Source organism: Rhinolophus ferrumequinum, chromosome 15 (genome assembly GCF_004115265.2).
Source record: "Rhinolophus ferrumequinum isolate MPI-CBG mRhiFer1 chromosome 15, mRhiFer1_v1.p, whole genome shotgun sequence".
Classification (NCBI taxonomy): Eukaryota; Metazoa; Chordata; class Mammalia; order Chiroptera; family Rhinolophidae; genus Rhinolophus; species Rhinolophus ferrumequinum.
The window spans coordinates 21,654,787-21,674,144 of record NC_046298.1 but is presented as its reverse complement, the minus strand read 5'-3'; the positions used below and the strand labels follow the sequence as shown (position 1 = coordinate 21,674,144).

The following is a 19,358-nucleotide window of genomic DNA, read 5'->3' as shown; positions in this document are numbered from 1 at the left end:
TAGCTGTTGCCATGTCTGGGAACTACTATAAAGTGAGCTTTGTGTTTGCTGAAATGCTGTTTATGAGGCAGTAAAATTTGGAGCCAAGCTGCCTGCATGTATCTTGGTTTAGGATAAGATTCTCCTGTGCTGGGAGCTGTTTCAAGAAAGCTAAGGAAAACTACCTAAAAAGTTAAATAAATATGCTGCATTGGCCAGGAATGGAACCTGGGCCTCCTGGGTAGCAGGCGAGAATTCTACCCCTGAACCACCAATGCTCCAGCTGATTTTTAGCAGCTGCTACAACTGACAGAATGAAGTGGTTCCTTTCCAGAGGGCTTCACTTGCCACATAAGCCGAAAGAGTGGGGCAGAGGCTGCTGGGTTCCACTTTGGGGGAAGAGGCATTAACTTTTCTTTTCTTTTTTAATTGAGATATAATTTATGTAACATAAATTTCCTGACACAAAGCTTACCATTTTAAAGTGTACAACTGGGTGATTTTCCCCCTATATTCACAAAGTTGTATAAACATCACCACTGTTCAATTCCAGAACATTTTCATCATCCCCAAAAGAAAGATACCCCCAGGTATCTGTTAGCAGTCAGTCCCAATTTCCCTTTCCCTTCAGCTCAGCAACCATTATTCTACTTTCTAACTCTAAGGTTTAAGAGGCACTAACTTTTTACCTCAGTATAAAGTATTTCAAACTTCTGCATGTTGTTACTAATCAAGCCAAAAACAAACAAAGCAAAACAACCCCTGGCCCCCAAAAAACCCTATCACCCAAGCAAAAAAAGGATGCAGAATTATATAAGTTGTATGATCTGCAAAATGGAAAAAATATGCCAAAATTATAATACTGATTGCTTCATGATGAAAATAGTCTTGCTTCTTTATATTTTTTCTCTACTTTCCAAATTTTCTAAAATGAGAATCAAAAAAAATGAAAAAATAATAAAATATTTATACATAAGTGAAAGTTCACAAAATATGTCTATGCCCGAGATTTTTGTACGATCTCTCAGTAAGAAAGATCCTGACTTTGGAGGCCTCCACTAACTTATCTCCCCAACTTTTGTTTTTCAAGTGGTTGCCAAAAAGTTCCCAGCTGCTGCATTGGCCGGGAATCGAACCCGGGCCTCCCGCGTGGCAGGCGAGAATTCTACCACTGAACCACCAATGCTCCAGCTGGGTGCTGCTCTGCCTCCAGCTGTTTTGCTGCTCTGGCTCACACTGGCATGGCACAACTGTAACCTGACACCCGAAACAATCCAGCACGCCAAACCTTGGGAGGGGGCCCATGAGGCACATGTGCCTGAAATCCTGCTCAGATGTTCAAAAGGGAAGCCCAAGAACAGCACTGGGAGAAAATGCTTTAGAAATTCTTTCAACTCCTGGAGGAAGGTTTCAAACCTTAGCCTGTTAGCCTAAAAGATTTGAGTAGGTTCTGTATCAATTTACTCTCTGGCTGACTCTGCAAAGGAGAACATCACCCCAAAGTTGATCAGTGACCTACCAGTGAGGACAGAGACCCAAGCGATTAAAAAAAAAAGCCAAGAGTTCTAGATAACAGTTAGAAAGTCCAACTCCAGACTCCAATTGGCATAACAATGTTTTTCTTCATGGTATACAGATAAATAGGGCAATAATGTTAAAGAAGTCTGAAAGGAGAGCAGAGCCAATCCATTTTGTAAAGACACTAGAATTTCCGACAGTAGCATTCCCAAGGGCTGAATAAACTCTGCAGCTTTCTTAACCCTCCCTCTCTGAGAATGGCTGGCATAGTAAAGGCAGCCAGCTTCTGGGTGGCTGGATGTCGGTGGCGAAGATTCCCGTGAGAGCTGCAGTCTGTACTCCTGCGACGCTCCAAACCTTCCTATACTGAAACAACTATTTCCTGTAGCTGAGCCCAGAAAAAGATTAAAGAAAGGAGTCAGCATCTTTGAGGTAGCAAGGGTTAGGAGCATGGGTTCTGGAGACAGACTGCCAGGGTTCAAATCCCAACTCTGCACTGAGTAGTTGCCAGAGCCTGGTAGTGCTTACCTCTCTTCCCTGCGCCCATCTGTAGAATGGGGACAATAGCAGTTCCTATCTTATTGGGTTGTCACCAGAATTAAATTAACTAACATGTGGAAAGTAGTCCTGGCTGGTTAGTGAGGTCCCAAGTCAAGTCAAGCACGACCTCTGGTTCCCAGGGGTTCTTTCTGGAGGTGAGAGCTGAGGGGCGGGAGGCAGAGCCTACTCACCACTGCCTGTCCCCTCCGGCTTCGCCAGAGAGTCCTCAGGGCTAGGCTCCGCCTGCCTCTGCACCGCTGGCTTCAGCTCGTCAGGTTCGTCGTCCTCAGTGGTGACCAGCTTCATCAGGCTCTGGTTGCACACATTGGCCACCTCCTTGATGCCTAAGTCCTGATGTAAGGAGCAGCCCCACACAGGGATCTTCTCTAAACCCACGGGCACTGGCATCGGTCAGGTGCCCGGTCCTCTACCCAAGTACGTCAGCAGGCAGACAGGCAGTCTGAACCAAGTCCCCGAGTCCTCGTCCTCCTGCCACACTGGTGTCCCCTCAAGATGCTCCTGTGCCTTCTTGTAGGGCCCCTTCCTTGTGGACCTCCCACCCACAGGATGTCCCCCACCCAAGGTGGGGCAGTGTGAACTCAGGGGATTGGAACTGTGGGACCCTAGAGAGCCGCACCAGATCTGCAAGTAACCAGGTGAGGTCTGGGGACAGCGGCATTAGCTCCGTGTCCCTGGTGCTGTCCTGATCCTCACTGTCCGTGTTCAGCTCCACCTCTTGCTCCCCCGATGCCAGGGCCTATCTGGAGGTGTGAGGGGTCCTAAGGGAACCCCATCCTCATTCCAGGGTCCCCCAGCTTCACAGTCCCACTTGGGGCTGCTCTCGTCCTTTTCTCCAGAGTGAAGGATACTTTTCTTGCGGTCATCGTAGGCCAGACAGGGCAGGACTGCAGTCAGGATGCCAGAGGAGTAGGGCAGCATCACCCGGCCGGCCAGCTGGATAAACTCGCGCATCCAGCACATGGCTGTGAGCTGGATGAGGTCGTCTGGAAGAGGAGTGTGGGTTCCAGGAGGGTCGGCATGAGCAGTGGTGTCCCTCCCCCAGGATGGGACTGGGGGAGGCGCCCGAGGGCTTGCAATACCTCTGGCCTCATGTACACTCTCGCCCTTGCTGTCTGCCTACCAAAGGCACATACAGTCCCAGGTGGGAACGGAAGAGCAAGCTCTGTCGGGTTGTAGAGCAGCCATGATTCACCACCCCTCCCTGAATCCATGCCCCCCTAATGGGGCTCTGCAGCTCCTCTCATCACATGGCTGGGGTGGAGTCCATTTCCCAGCTCCTTGACCCTGGGTTGGCCTTGCCACTCTGACCAACAGAAGGTGGTAGAAGTGATGGTGTGCCTGGTTCAAGCCGAGGCCCACCATGTCTTTTGAGACCTCGCTGATACCATATGAATGCACCTGGGCTGGCCTGCGGGATGAGACACGTGGACCAACGGTCTCTGTTGCCCCCAGTGACAGCCAGCCAACTGCCAGACATGAGTGAGACCACTTCAGACCACTCAGCCTCCGGGGACCCTCCAGCTGACTGCAGGTGCATGATCAAGCCAAGCCATGCCTGGCGCAGGGGAGCAGAACCACCCAGCTGACTCACAGACTCACAACCAATAATAGGTGGCTACTGTGTTAAGCAACCACGTTTTGTGGTAGTTTGAAAAGCAAAGAAGGTGATGGATACACAATTCTAACCTCCAAGCATTTCATTCACAGTGCTAATGCCAAGCTTGCCACCAAGAACCTGCAGACCTCACTCCCCTCCAGGGTCAGACCAGGTGAACAGGCCTCCATGTTAACAAAGAACCCGAATCTCTTTCACACAAGGACCCACAACTCCACTGCTCCGGGATCCAGTGCCACACTGGTTGACACTCCTACCAGGATTCTTCCAGAAATGGGGAGAGAGAAAGGTGCTTGTGAGGAGAGGGCAGTGGCCTCAGGGCCTTCACACACTCACCTGTGGTCTGGCAGTGGATTACCAGGATGTTTGCCATCTCAGCAAACTTAACACTAGAGGGGTTCTTCTTAATTTCTTTCAAGAATTCTCCAAGGACCACCTCACACCTGCCAATGAGGAGAGGGGAAATGCCAGCCAGGGCTGAAGGAGCCGCCACCAGTGCCCCCATTTCTTCTCTGGGGCAGCCACCCAGAGGGAGCCACACTTTGAACTTGTCAAACGTATGTTTTTCAGAGGCTGGGGGTTGATGAGCTCTTAGCTGCTCACAGCGAGAAGCACGTGAGCAGGAAGAAAAGGGGAACTTCTTGTTCACCTGCTGCTGCCTGCTGGTGTGTGGGGAGTGCACTAATGGACCCCAGACGGTGGCAGGTGCCTGCCCCCTCCCCTCCACTCACATTTTCCGAATCTCTTTGCCATTGTCACCCAGGATCTGAAAGAGCCCATCCAGGATCTCCGGCAAATAATCCAGCAGGTTAATGTCTGGCACGGACTCCAGAACCAGGATCTGACCCAGAGGAAGAAACCAGGAGAGAGAGTCACACCAGCCCGAGATCCTTCGTCTCCTCCCCACCCTCTGGGCCTGGGCAGTGGGAAGGGGGACCTGCTGAGGCAGCATTTCACGGCCCTGCAGGTGTCCCATGGGGGAGAGGCTGGTAGCACCTACAGCTTTTGTGAACAGTGCAGGGAAGCGGTAACTTTACTGCAAGGACATTCAGATGTCACGGGGAGAAGGGATGTCACGGGGAAAGGACAGACAAGGCTAGAAGAGGTGTGACTGCCCGAAGTAGCACTATTGGGGAATCAGGGTTTCCCAGGAAAAGGAAGAATCGTATCCTTGTCAGGACGATGGGCTTTGAACAAAAGTGTTTTTGGGTTATCTGGTGTCAATGACTATTAGAGGGTAACAATGAGGCTTCTCGGCAGCCATCGGACTTGCCCAGGGTACGCTAGAGAGCTGTGACTACACCAGGGGCTCTCACGGCTGCAGAAAGTGTTGTGGCGCCAGCCCTTACCCAGGAGATGATGAACTGCCGGGCGTACTGGTTGTTGGAGTAAATCCTCTCCCGCAACAAGGGGATGAAACCCACCAGATCGAACTTGTTACTCTCCGTCACGATGTCCTGTGGATCAAAGGTACATAAGCTGCTGAGTGACAGCCAGAGACCCGGGGCTGCCTGACCTGGCAGAAGTACTGGCCCAGGAATCAGGTGGCCACAGAGGAAAATGGAAGAGCCCGGGCCAGGCAGCAGAGGTACCCAGAGCACCCGCTGTCTCCCAGGCAAAAGGACAAATAAAAACGATGCATTAAAAGCAGAAATAAAAGTCAAGGAAATAATGAAATGGGAAACCCTGCATCTCTGTGGTCTAGATCGAATACCCTTGTGAGCTTAGCATAAGCAGTCCCACCACTGGGGCCAGGGTGGTGTGGAGGCCCCGGGCAATATCCTTTGCCCTGCGTGAGGCTGGCACAAGGGGATGTATATGGGTTAGAGAACGGTTCTGCATTTTGATTGCACTGGTGACATAACTCTATATACTCATCGTAGAAGTGTACACTAAAGAGTTAATTTTACTATATGTAAAAGAAAAAATTTAAAGAGATTAGGAAGAATGTCCCCGATGATAGAATTTATAAGCTGTCCAGACAGATGCAAGAAATCGATTCTAAAAAGAAAAGTGGGGACCAAGTACAAATACCTTTAAAAGGCGGTCTAGGAGCTCAGATCCACTTTTCACATTGGGGTCTGGGTCAGCAGCCAACTACGCGACACAGAGAGGGAGAGAGATGGTTATGGTCAAAATGTAAGACAAGGAACATGAGAATACTGAATACCCACAGCCAAGGCCCTGGTGCAGCTTGGAACATTGAACGGGCACCTCCTTCAGTGAATAACTCAAAGGAAGGCAGGGGAAGTGGGGATGGACAAACGGGGACCCTGGCTAAGGAACCAAGATGTGGTGGCCTTCCCGTCTGGTCAGGGACCTCTGGGACTTCCTGGGGGCCCCGTGACCCGCTGCCACTGGGTCAGGTAGTTGCTTCCCATCGGCTGTCCTCAGGGGTTTCCAATCTTAAAAAGCTGGGCCCTCGCTGCACTCCTGGAGGAGGGGCCCAAGGCAGCTGCGAGGCTGAAAGCACTGACAATCAGCAGGGCAGCAGAGCTTCGGGCTGCTCGGCGCCTGGGAGGGGCGCTCCATGAAGCTGAGGAGGGCAGAAGGGACTCGAAAGCCTTTCCAAGTAGAGCTTTTTCTGGCACTTACAGGCTAGTGCTCTCCTCGAGGGGGAAATACAATCTATACGGCTTTATCATCTCCCCTTTCTAGAAGGGAGGTTAGTATGTTTCAAACTATCAGTTTTTTCCCTCCAATTTGTGGTGGGCTGATACTTCCATAAAATGCAATAAAATTAATAGAGAAATGGAAAAAAACCAAAATGTAAATACAAGCCCATTAAAAAATATTATTAGATTAAAACAAGTGTCTTTGGCAGCCATGTGTTTATCTATCTGCTCCGCCTGCATCTGGAAAAGGGACCCAAGCACTCAAGGTCCTGGAAGGTCAAGTTAGGTGGGTGCAGGGAGCTCCACCCAGCGAGTGAGACGCGTCACCTTGCTCAGCCCGCCAAAGAGCACGTTGAAGTGGGGCAGCACGGCGCCCCGGGCCACCTTGACGATGTTGTAGAGAGCCTCGCACGCGTAGTAGCGCAGCCTGCTGTCTGCGTCATTGAAGCAGGTCAGCACCGGCTCGATCAACTCCTTGAGGTAGAGCCCCGAGTCCTGTGGTGCGGCAGGAGGAAAAACAGCTCAGAGGAGGCCAGCTCCCAGCCCCCGGTGCCAGCTGACACCCCAGCTCCCTTGGGGATGCGCAGGCCTTGGCGTGGGGTTGGCCTCCCAGGACAGGGGCCATGCCACAGGACAAGACTGCAAGACCTCGCTGCTTTAGGTGTGGAGAGAGTGGCAATAAAACACAGGTGTGCAATACTCTGCGGGTGTCAGGTCCGAGTCAAGGCCATCGCTGGCATGGCTGGCCTTGCAGGAGAAAGGCCCACCTTGCCCAGTGCGATGGAGCAGGCGGCCAGGCCGATGAGGCCCCCTTTCCGGCTGTGGGGGTGCTGAGACAGGGCAAACTCCTGAGACAGGGTCTGGATCACATGCTTGATTTGCATGGTGTTGTTCTGGGCCACGAACTCCCGCACCAACCTGGAGAGAGAGGGGAGAGGGGCTGCAGGACCAGTGGAATCAGACTACCCCTGCTGCTGGCTCCAGGGCCAGGGCTGGGAGCAGGGAGGGAGACAACTTGTTTAGAAAGAGGAGTTGGGATCAGGCATCTCACGTAGGCCTTTCCCAGTTCTGCGGCTGCTGGGGAGGCGCTGGCTGGGTTACGGTTGTTTCCCTATTCTGGGTCTCAGTTTCCCTTGTGTACAATGGGATGAGGAACTCACTTCTGGGAATCTAACAGAATGCAAATGAATGTCCTGTTGAGGAACAAAAACTACAATGAATTATGAGTTGATCAACTTTCTTTATTCAACACTTGCTCAACCTTCCTTTCAGGAACCCAAGAGGTTCTCTGGGTCTGTGTTATTATTTCCAGGGACGGAAACAGGTGTTGAATCAGGCCCCAGTTCAATGGGCAAGATCCACACCCAACAAGTATGTAATTGTAGCAACAAGGTGCAAGTGATACCACAGAAGCCAGAAAAATGCCACAGGCTAATCTCCTTGGGCTGACTGGGAAGCGCCATTTGAGTCAGATCTTAAAAAGATCAATAGGCATTTTTCAGATAAAGAAAAAGGAAGGCAGGGCACGGCATCTCAGGCACAGAGATGAGCCTGGCCAAAGGCAGGACCTCTGAAAAACCACGGTGTATTTAGGGAAGGAGAAGGAGTCTGGGTGTGAAAGAAGTGGCTAGAGACAGATAAAGAAAAAATGCGGTGAAAGTTTCCCAGCAATAGGGTGACAGGCTCAGACCTGTCTTAATTAGGTGCTTCTGGTGGCAGCCTGGAGAGGCTGGGCTGGGGGTGGGAGGCTGATTTGACATAAGGAGACTGAAAACCCCCCACAGGAGAACACCACAGCTCTCACAGTCGGGAAGAAGGGGCTGCAGTATGGCTGAGACTATGGGAAAGAGCAGGGAGCGACTGTTAAACAGAAAAGCATTGGAAACCCATTAAAACGGGAGAGGAAAGGAAGTGCAGATACGCCTCTGAGGTGTGTACCTGGGGAGAAGGGCCATCTGAGGGAGGCCGCATCTGGGATCATCCTTGGGATGCTGCCAAGGCATGCCCGGCCTGGACTGGAGGAGAGCAGAGGGCGACCCGGTTCTGTCAGGGACCAGTCTCTGTTTTCAGAGTCCACAGGACACAAAGGCCGAGACACTCGGCCTTTCAGAAAGAGTGTTTTAAGAAGCCGTGAAATGGATGAGGAGGGGGGAGACCAAGCCATCACCCAGGTGTGAGGGACTGGCACCTGTGGAGGCTGATGAGGGCAGTCTAGAGATAAGGGGCTTTTCAAAGCAGCTGTCTAGACTCACTGTCTAATTGCTTTGCGTCCACAATGGCAGGTACACTGCTTGCCTATTGCATAAATAGGGGTTTCAAGTTGGCTTGATGAATTTTAAGGCCAGTCAAGTCCACAAGGAATCAATTAGTCTGTGTGGTTCCAGCTCAGTGTCAGAAACCTGCTAGTAATTAGAGCTGTTCAAACATAAACGTGCTGTCCTATGAGGCAGGATAAAGATTTCATACAGCAAGCCATATGGGGCAGCCATTCTGTGCCAGGCACTGTGCAAACAGGTGAACAAAATGGGCCCAGCTCCTGAGCTGGCAGACGTGGGAGCAAAGATGGGTTTTTCAGGAATGGGCTATATGCCTGTGAGATGCCTTAACCTTTGATCTTTATAAAATGAGATTGCACCAAGCCTACCCCAGGGCGCTGAGGGCTATGGATGAACCAAGTGCCTCTGGGTGGAAGGTCCACAGGCTCCCACTCCCAAGGTAGCATAATAAGGCCGAGGAAGGATGGTTCTATATAAACCGGTCTAGTTTCCCAAACTGGACAAACCAGCTAGGTGAGGCTGTCATCTGCCAGGGCTCCTCTTTTGAGTATGTATAGATACAGCCCCTTGAGAAAAGCCCTGCAGATGTATCAGCACACAGCTGGCGCATTGGTGGTTCAGTGGTAGAATTCTCGCCTGCCACGCGGGAGGCCCGGGTTCGATTCCCGGCCAATGCAATGCTGGTCTTTTGCTTTTCTTTCTGGCAGACTTCCTCCTCACACAGAGATGCTACTGGAGGAGCTATCCTGCCGCTGGCCTGTAGCAGCCACGGGTGCTGTGAATTTCTAACCACAATTTCCTGCTCCGTGAAAGCAGGAACAGCAGCTGGGTTCTCCAGAGAGGCATTAACGGCTGTTGGGACCAAGGCCTTCACGCCCTTCACCAGTGAGGGCACTCCTGCTGTGCCCCTCATCCTTGCCCAATCTCCAGCAGGAAGCTGGGGTGAAATCTGAGAACTGTAAAACAGCTCAACACACACATGAACATGGAATGGGAGGACCCAAGCATCAGAGGGGAGAGAGGCACCCCAAGCTTCAAAGTGCTTTCTGCTACTGAGAAGGACTCTAGCTCTAGTTTCTGTCCTGAGGTCTGAAGGCCAATCAACTCCACACACATTCTTCTGCCTCCTGCCTTCTCCCTCCAGCTCTGGAACAGAAGCTTTCTGTTCTTGCAATTATGCTGATGTGGCAGCTTTAGAGCCTGGCCTTATATTTTAAAGCAGCATATACAAGGAGGCTCAGGACTGGGGTTAAAGGCAGGTGCTCACACAGCTGCTGACAGCTGGAGCATTGGTGGTTCAGTGGTAGAATTCTCGCCTGCCACGCGGGAGGCCCGGGTTCGATTCCCGGCCAATGCAGCAGCTAGACACTTTTTTAATCCTGAAGATTGATTGGATGAAGATTTTACATTGCCTAACGAATTTGTGAATAGTCTGAGAACTTAAGATGACTTGTTCCTAGCTTGCATTTAAAATACCTCTGATGAAATATACTCAAGTTTCTTGAATTCCATAAAGATCTAGAACCTGTGTCTCCGTATTCCTGAGGAGTCCAGGATGGGGTATTATCAAAGCCACTGAAAGCAACTGTGCTTCTCACTCCTGCCCAGACAACCTGTCCTGCGACTGGCTGTCAACAGCACTCCCGGGGAAGCCAGACCATGTTTCTGCTCAGCACAGGTTAGAGCGGCACCACGAGTGGGAAGAAAGACAGCCACGAGGCTTCAGCAGGGGATCCAAAGAAGACCCAGCCCTGCCCACCGCACAGGCCATCCTGGAACCACCTCCTTGCCTGTCTCCTTGTTTCAGGTTACAAATGGTCCCTGAACTACTGGAAAGGGCACTCTTCCCCATTCTAGAGCCGGCTACGGGACGTATTCCCTGCCCTTGAGGGGCTCTCGGAGGGAAGTGGGGGAATGAAAGGGGGAGATAAAACAAGAGGAGACATAAGAACTTTCATGCAAAGCAGAAAAAAAAAAATCTCTGGTGAGAAGGGTGCAAGGTGAGGAGGGAGGAGGCAGGAAAGCAGGACTAGTATCTCTGGGGGGGAGGGAGTACGGTGTGGCTTCCTGAGGGTCAGCATTTGAGGCTGGTTCTGAAGGGTGAGCAGGGGTTCACGCTGCAGCTGTTCGGGAAGAAGCTGCCCAGAGGGAGCTGCATGAACAAGGCTCAGAGGACGGAGGCAGGCACTTGGTTTGGCAGGGAAGGATACAGGTGCAGGAGAGGTGGGACAGGGCTAGAGAAGCTGCTCCGTCATGTGCTGGGCAAAGGGCCTGGCACTGAATTCTGGCCGCAGTAAGGAGGCGAGGACGGTACGAGGAAGCCGCACCGGGGGTGCTATGGACCTGGACGGTGTTTGGGGAGCTCTGAAGACTGCGGTCTCAGAGAGACAGGAGAGTGAGGGCGGGAGGAATGGGGCTCTATGTTGGGGGCCGCGCACAAGAGCAGCAGGGTCTGCAAGGGACAGACGGGCAGGGGGTCTTATGTTCAGCTCTCGCCGACCGTGCAGGCCCAGCAGCACCTTTCTCCTTTGCTCTGCACCAGCTGGAAGGCCCCCCCACTCCGAGTCCTACCAGGCCTCAACTCAGGGCACCCCAGGCCACTAGAAAAAGGATGGCCCGTTCATGCCCAGAGGCCCCAGAACCCCAAGTCTCTACTGCCTGCACCCTTGGACTTAGGGGCAGAAGCTTCACGTCCAGGAAAACAAGACGCTATGACAAACAATGGTTCCCTGCGGAGGGGAGACCATGGGAACATGTTCTCACCCGTACCACCAGCTCAGAGCACTGCCCTGTGGCAACCCCTGGCACAGCAACAAGAGCTGGCCCACGCATCAAGCTTTCCCTCCTTACCTGGCACTCAGGGCGACCTCTGCAGTGTCACTGCCCAGCTGCCCAGCATAACTTTCCACTCCCACCAGACCCGCCTGCTCACTAGGCCTGGCTCACTGTCCTCCTAATCCACTTCCCCTCGGCCCCGCACCCTATTAGCCTTCGGGGTCCAGCTCAAGTCGAAGACCGCTTCTCCTGACCATCCAGGAAGTGGTCACTCCTCTGAACACTGAAGGACCATGAGCCCTCGGGCCACACTGTCTCCTCGTTCATCTCCAGGTTGTGAGCCGCAGGTGGGGGGTCTGGAGCTGAACTAGTTTTGAAGTTAATATTTGGCCCAGAAACTCACGCTCACAAATCCCTGGGACCTTCATCGACATAAAGGTCACAGGCATCACTGTTCTATGTACCAGAGGAGAGAACCTGCTTCTGTCTGGCTTCCTCTAAACAGTGTTGTAAACCCCGGTTCACACAGTTGCTCAGAGCCTTCACTCTCCACTGGTCAGAGATGTCACAGGATGGCAGAAACACCCATTCCCCCCATGCTGGCCAACCCAAGCTCGTGACACCACCCCAACACCTTGAAGTGCCACGCCGGACACCCCCTCCCTGAGAGAAGGAACCACAGACAGGGTAGGATGCATTTGGAATCATCGTCAGCCAAAGGAGAACCTGGCCGCCATCTCAGCAACACAACCACAGCTCACGGGACCTCTTGGCCTCTGGTGACACAGCGCAGGGACAATCACAGGCCACATGAAGGCTGGTGAGTCCACCACTTGCTAAGCACACACTACACTAAATATTTCAGTTAGTCCTCGGAATAACTATAACTACTATCATCTCATCTTCTAGATTTTAAACACAGCCTCTGGGAAACCAAGTCCCTTTCCTAAGGTCACAGAGGATCTGAAACTTGACACGCTACAAAGCCTGTGCCCTTTCAGCTGTACGTCAGTTCCTCTCTCCCATCTTCTTAAACCATGTGAACTGCCAAGTGAACACACCCAATTACAGAGGGCCCTTCCCTTGGGTAGAAGCGAGGCCCTAAGTGCAATGCAGCCTTCCCTATACATTTCCCCACACTATTCAGTGTTGATAGCCCTGAAGCATTCCTCCACCACACAGAGTACAGGTGAGGTGTGTACCTGAGGGGATGTTCTGAAATGAAGCTCTAGAGCTGGGCTTCTCCTATGAAGGCAGGAAATAGGTAACCATTTGCTGAGCACTTACTATTAATATATGCCAGGTAATGCGCTGGGTGCTTTACATGCAGTACCTAATTTAAACCTTCAAACCACTGAGTTGGTAGTCTAATACCCATTTTACAGATGGCGGAGACTGAGGCTCAGCTACGTTTAGAAACACACAGGGTCACACAACTTATAGATGGCAGGTGCAGAAATCAAACATAGGTTTTCCTGTCTCCAAGGTCTGAAATCTTACCCACTGTTACACTATTCCCCTACTCAAATAGCAGAGCTACCAACTGTCGGATACCTATTGGGTGCCAGGCACTTCACGTTTATTCTTTTAACCCCAATACCATTTCATGTGGTGAGGTCCAAATGTCCCAGCTAGTAGGTAGGTGGCAGAGCTTTTAGCCACTGCACTCATGTTCCTATGCCTTGCCATAAGGTGGGGCTAATAATTCCAAAGACCTTATACTGTTTTGAGAGAATTAAATAAGAGAATGCATGCAATGTGCTCTGCATTGCACACGCCCATATAACAGTATCAGTGCAAAGTCAGAATCAGAGACAGACTGTGGTGTTATCTACACCACACGTGGTCAGTTCATCCTCTAAACGTTACTGAGGACCTGCTGTGCTCCTGGCTCCAAAAAGGATAGAAAAAGAAAGATAAATCCAGAGCTGTGTTTATTCCTGTGTTATAAAACTTTTAGCATAGATTCGGGGCTGCTGCTTTTTTCCCCCGCTGGCAAGTCCAATTATTCACCCCAGTTCTCTATGTAACATGCTATATTCAGATGGCATATCCAGGCAACAATTTCCTAAAGAGGATCTAGGTAAACATCTTCTCCATCTGCTGAGTATTTAAGTAATTTGGTTTCCATTTGCTCACTAGTCTGAAATAACTGAACAAATAAAGCTAAACATGTGTCTCTGAGGAAGGGTCAGAGACCTTCTGAAAAGGCCTAAGATTTAACTGACAAAACATACCGAGCATCCACTGGACATAATAATCAGTAGAAAAACTATAAAGGAGAAATGAGTCAGAGACAGCAGGAGGCATGTTTGGACCTCAGGTGACAATAATTGTGGCCACTTAATGAATGTTTCCCTCACACTGTAACAAACCACTACAGGTATTATTTTTTTAAATTGAGATATAATGGACACCATACATTCACTCTTTTAACATGTACAATTCAGTCGTTTCTTCACAAAGTTGTGCAACCATTGCCACAATCAATTTTAGAATGTTTTTATCATCCTAAAAAGAAATCCTGCACCCATTAGGAGTCACTCCCCATTTTCCCCTACCCCCGCCCCTAAGCCCTGGGCAACCCCTAATCTACTGTCTGTGGATTTGCCTATTCTAAACATTTCATATAAAATGGAATCATACAATACATTGCCTTTTGTGACTGACTTCTTTCACTTAGTGTAATGTTTCCAAGGTGCATTTGGAGGAGGAAACTGAGGCACAGGAAGTTAAACCAGAGTTCAAAAACTCAAATGCTTCCAGAGGTCAGGCAGGAGATACTAGTGAGAAGGCCAAGGGCCGTAAGACAGGCTGTGGTGAACTTGCCACACAGGAAGCAAACCTGGCTGCGAAGGGGAGAGGGGAGGTCCCTAGGTCCCCCTGATCTGCTATATGGGAACGTGGGTCCCACAGAGCCACAACTGAGGAACTTCTCCATTTAAAATAGCCTGTGATCCAGGTCAAACCAAATAGTTCTGGTGGCAGGACACAGCCCCTGGCTGCCAGTCTGTGACCCGTGGATTAAGCAATTTGCTGAGCGTCCCACTGCTAATAAAGGGCTGAACTGGCTGGAATTCTAACCCACACTCCAAAAACTGCCTTAAGCCACTTGGTAATACATGGCGTCTCCTCGCAGAGGTGATAGGTTCCAAAAAACCAGGTCAAACTCAAAAGTTCAACCTGTATCTGACCAGAGCTCCAGGGATCCCTGCTCCTCAACACCCCGTTCCCCAGCAGGTACAGACGGACGGACGCATGATTCAGGAGCTCCAATCCCACAAGCCCCCTCTTGGGCTTCAGTGTTCTCAAGAGGCACGGCCTGGTACCACATTTGTGGGCTTTGGGAACTCGAAGCTCAGGAACACTAGGGACTTGGCACTAAGCCCATCGCTGGTTCCCATGAAGGGCATCATCTGTCCTAGCCTGCAGTGAGGGGGCACTGCCATCAGTGTGCCATCAGCACTCCCAGCACCACCACACTTACTCGAGTGCCTGCTGGCATTTCTCTTCCCACACGAGACTCCCCTGGACAGCAGAGCCTGGGGTCTTACCAAACTTTTCGTCAGGACTGTTTACACTATATTCCCTGAAACTGAAAGCCCACAAGACCTGAAAGAGCGATTCTAAAATCTAACCTAAGTGCTTTATCCTTTAGGAATCGTGTGGGCTTGTGAAAGTGAGGCTGTGGGGATAAAAGCATCCTGGGACTGCATCCTGGGACAACAGGCTGGCATATTTAGCCATCAGAACCTGGTCATGTAACACCTGGTCTAGAGATTCCAGAGTCCAGGAGTCCTTCAGTTGAGGATCCGTCTTTCTGCATTTTCAGTGTCTGAGAGGACAGTCATCAAGATAAAACACCCTCCTCTTATTAGGAATTTTAATCCCTCATTGGAATACCATATGCAGTACTGACTCTGTCACCTGAACAGATGGACTCTGGAAAACTGAAAATGGCGCTTAAAACAACCACCTAGATAGATGTTTAAGGGTGAATTTTTAAAAATTAAATACATGTCCCCTTTTTTGGTAGGGAAAACCACTCATTGTGGTGGGCAAGCCTTTTGAGACAGATGAACCTGGGGTTTTGTTTTGTTTTGTTGTCAAATGATCTGCAACTTAAATATTTTCCTCTGTAGTAGTTCTTAACTAGCTGGACATTCCACTGCACCGCTGTTGACGTCACGAGGGTGGCGGCCACCAGCATTGCAGCCCACAGACTGGGGAGTCCCCAAGATCTCTTTAATGGTTCCAGAGAGTTCTCTAGCTAAAGATCGGTGCCGCATCTGTTGGCAATGTTGACAATCTCATCAAAAGTGCTTATTTCCACTGTGCTTAATGTTTTCTTGCTTCTGTCTCTTGGTGGTTCTTTGAGGGCTTTGATGATCAGGGCGGAGGCAGAAGGTACCACCTCAGTCTGGGCCTGTCTGTTCTGAATGGTCAGTTTCACTGTCATCCTCAGACTCTTCCAATCACTGGTTTCTTTAGCAATGTCATCACCAATCGTTTTTGGAGACAGACTCCCTACCGCCGTCTGACAGATCTTGGGGGCCAGGGCAGATGTGGCACTGACTTCCCCATGGGTGCACCTCAGGTACACGACTTTGATCTCATTGGGGTCGATCTTGGGTGGAATGGTAGAGGCAGCTGGTGCTGGATGAACCCGGATTCGGGAGGGCTGAAGAAAGGGACACCTTGGCCTCCTCCAAACTGAAAGCTGAGAGTGACCGAGGTTTTTTTTCCAGGTTCTAGCTGTGAAACCGTAGGAAGATTACTTAATCTCAAGGAGCCTCTGTGAAATGGGGTAACACTACCTAAGCTCACAGGGCAGTCATGCAAAATAAACGAGGTGAGGCGTGTACAATGGCCAAACAAAAGGAAGCTTCTCTATCCTCCTCCCCACAAAGCGGGCAAACAGTGCTTTATACGTGATGACTTTTTTTTTTTTATGATCACTGTTATGGACTGAATTGTGTCCCCCAACCCAAGTTCATAAACCCCACTTTGAAGTCCTAAACCCCACTTTGACAGTACAGCAGTCTCCTTATCTGCGGTTTCAGTTACACACGCTCAACCATGGTCTGAAAATATTAAATGGAAAATTCCAGAAATAAACAATTCATCAGTTTTAAATTGTGTGCTGTTTTGAGTAGCGTGACGAAACCCTGTGCTGTCCCACCTGGGATGGGATCATCCTTTTGTCCAGCATATCCATGCAGTGTGTACAGTACAATATTTTGAGAGAGACCACATTTGAGTAACTTTGTAAAGTATTTTATTGTAACTGTTCTATTTCATTATTATTGTTAATCTCTTACTGTGCCTAATGTGTAAATTAAACTTTATCATAGGTATGTAGATATAAGAAAAAAACAGTATACATAGGGCTCAGTACTATCCGCGGTTCCAGGCATCCACTGAAGGTGTCAGAACGTATCCCCCATGGATAAGGGGGGGCCACTATACTCTGAGGAACATATCAAACAGGACACTTCTCCTTCCAAATATGGCTGAAGAAGGCTAGAAAGTGACTTCAGGGTCTTCTAGGCCAGTGCTTCTCAAACTTTAACACGCGCACAAATCACTCAGGGATCTTGTGAAAATGCAGCTTCTGATCCACAGGTCTGTGGTGAGGCTGGAGGATCTCTTTCGAATGAGCTCCCAAGTGAGCCTGATGCTGGTCTATGGGCTTACACTTTTGAGTAGCAAAGTCCTGAGACTGCAATGTTATTTCCCCACTAAAAATATATGGTCATTCATTCATTTAGACACCGACTATGAAATGCCACCAGGCACTGTGCTAAGTGCTGAGGATACATACAACAGGGTCTCTGGTCTTAAGGAGTTCCTAGTCCAGTTAAGGCCCTAGGGGGCTTCTCTGAATTCCACAAATCAAGGGCACTGTCTAATACAAATCAAACCCAATTAAAAACAAAACCTTTATAGGACAGCTTGCAGAATGGCAGCACTTACACAAGTTGTGCCGGAGGTAACAATAATGCTGAGATAAATGCCTCTCTATTCAAGGGCTCAACAGATGATTCAAGCTACAATAAAACCAGACATTCTTGAGAAGCAGTGGGTGATGGACAAAACCGGGTGTCGATGTGGCTTCAAAGACTATAAAACCCAATGGACATGGAGCCACGTCCATACGTCAGCTCTGGTCTACTCGGTATAGCGATACTCATCATTAAGACTTGCTAACAACATTAGCAAGATCCAGGGTATAAACAAGCAGCAGGATGAAAAGAGCAGTTAAGAAAGTGGAGTTTGATGAGAAAAGGCGCTAGGTGGTTTTGGACACATTGAATGTTAGAACCTAATGAGAGGGTCCTCTTAGCAAAGTGTAAACTCTTTAGTTGAGGAAGAAACGAAAACTCAAAGCAGTTAAGACAGTAGTCCTCAACTGGGGCAATTTTGCACCCTCAAGGGACATTCGGCAATGCATGGAGACATTTTTTGGTTGTTACAACTGACGGAATGCTACTGGTATCTAGAGACCAGGGCTGCTCTGAAATTCCTGCAATGCACAGGGACGGCACACCACAACGAAGAACGATCTGTCCCCAAATCTCAATAGTGCTGAAGTTAGGAAACCCTGAGTGAAGGCATTTGCCGAGGCCAAAGAATGAGTGTCACACATGGATTAGACTCCAGACGTCCGACAGCATTCTACAGTGATGAACATGGTTTCAAATCTTCACTGTCCATTGGAGTAGCTAACAGCCGCATGTGGCTATTGAACATTTGAAATATGGGTAGGGTGACTGAGGAACTGGATTAAAATTTTTTATTTTATCTTTAATACTTTAAATATACATAGCCACACATGGCCAGTGGCTACCTTACTGGACAGGGCCGAACTACAACCCTATTTCCTGATTCCTGGACTTCAGTTCTTCCAGTTTTACAGCCTGCTTCTTTCCACCTTTCTGAAAATCACCGACCCACTCACCTGACTTTATCCCAAAGATCTGACTGGGAAAAACTACAAATGCAAAAGAATAGCAGAAAAATCTTAACAAAACATTCCCAGTTTTAAAGCCCTTGTTTTGTACATTGGGAAATAAAACAATGTCAGATCATAGTTACACAGACATGTAATAAGACTGCAGAAGCAAAAAAGGTCAAACTATTTCTACTTTCACTTGCGGAGAAGGGTGATATGACAGAGATAAAACAAACAGCCCACTGAGCCTTGAGATTTTGAGGTTTGGAAACTGATTTCTCCCCTAGGTCACCTAAACAGTCCCTTTCACTTCTCAGAAGCTGAGTAAGAAATGAGGCCGGTCAACTCATTAACAAATAAATGCTCATGCTTCCCTCCCATCACAGAGGCCACTCTCTGATTTGCTGGTTTTGACAGAGACCACACTGAGGACGCACCATATGCCAGGCACTGTCTAAGCCCTGAGCATGCATCATGTCGCTTCATTCTCACTGCAGCCCTAACCACTGCACATACATTACTGTCGCTTCATTCTTGCAGCAGGCCTTTGGGCACCAGGAGGTTAAATAACTTGGCCCAAGTCACACAGCCAGGCAAAAGCAAAGATGGATTCCCAATATCCTGCTCTTAAGCACTACGCTAAGGGCTAAACCAGCGGAAGCAACCTGGGCTGGAAAGGCGTGAGTTGTTCCCTCAGGGAGCTAGGGCCGGGTCCCGCCTCCGCTCCCCACGCCCAACCCTGGGTGCCCGCGGCTCTTACTTCTCGATCTCCAGCGCTGCCACCTTCCGCTTTTCGTAGAGCTTGTCATTGAGGGCGCGCACAATGTTGGGCGTGAGGGGCGCGAAGTCCTTCTCGGGGTTCATGGTGGCAGCTCCGGGAGCTCCTTGGAGCTCCGCGGCTCCTCAGCCCGCGGCTGCCCGGGCCGCGCCGGGAGCCAGGGAAGTCTGCGGCTCCGCGCTGCCTCCGGCACCGGCTCATGGACCACGCAGCCCCGGACCCACCTGCCTCGCTCCGCCGCCGCGCGCCGCCTTAGAACCAAGGCCTGGACCCCGCCCCCGCGCAC

General features: G+C 50.1%; 1 protein-coding gene and 4 non-coding genes across 5 annotated transcripts in view; 2 read left to right on the top strand and 3 right to left on the bottom strand.

Annotated features, from left to right (window-relative positions):
• Positions 1-19,358, bottom strand: part of VAC14 (VAC14 component of PIKFYVE complex) — a 93,907-nt gene extending 74,549 nt beyond the window's left edge. The window contains exons 1-9 of the mRNA XM_033127315.1: positions 19,055-19,358; positions 7,056-7,206; positions 6,616-6,783; positions 5,708-5,770; positions 5,023-5,130; positions 4,405-4,514; positions 4,010-4,116; positions 2,907-3,041; positions 2,229-2,381 (exon numbers count right to left, since the gene is read on the bottom strand). Coding sequence (XP_032983206.1) covers positions 2,229-2,381; positions 2,907-3,041; positions 4,010-4,116; positions 4,405-4,514; positions 5,023-5,130; positions 5,708-5,770; positions 6,616-6,783; positions 7,056-7,206; positions 19,055-19,158 — 1,099 coding nt within the window. The 5' untranslated portion in view covers positions 19,159-19,358. The remainder of the gene's footprint in view (positions 1-2,228; positions 2,382-2,906; positions 3,042-4,009; positions 4,117-4,404; positions 4,515-5,022; positions 5,131-5,707; positions 5,771-6,615; positions 6,784-7,055; positions 7,207-19,054) is intronic.
• TRNAS-GCU (transfer RNA serine (anticodon GCU)) lies at positions 187-257 on the bottom strand. The gene has a single exon. It is a non-coding gene; the product is annotated as a tRNA-Ser (tRNA).
• On the bottom strand, positions 1,095-1,165 carry TRNAG-GCC (transfer RNA glycine (anticodon GCC)). Its single transcript has one exon. It is a non-coding gene; the product is annotated as a tRNA-Gly (tRNA).
• On the top strand, positions 9,171-9,241 carry TRNAG-GCC (transfer RNA glycine (anticodon GCC)). Its single transcript has one exon. It is a non-coding gene; the product is annotated as a tRNA-Gly (tRNA).
• TRNAG-GCC (transfer RNA glycine (anticodon GCC)) lies at positions 9,851-9,921 on the top strand. Its single transcript has one exon. It is a non-coding gene; the product is annotated as a tRNA-Gly (tRNA).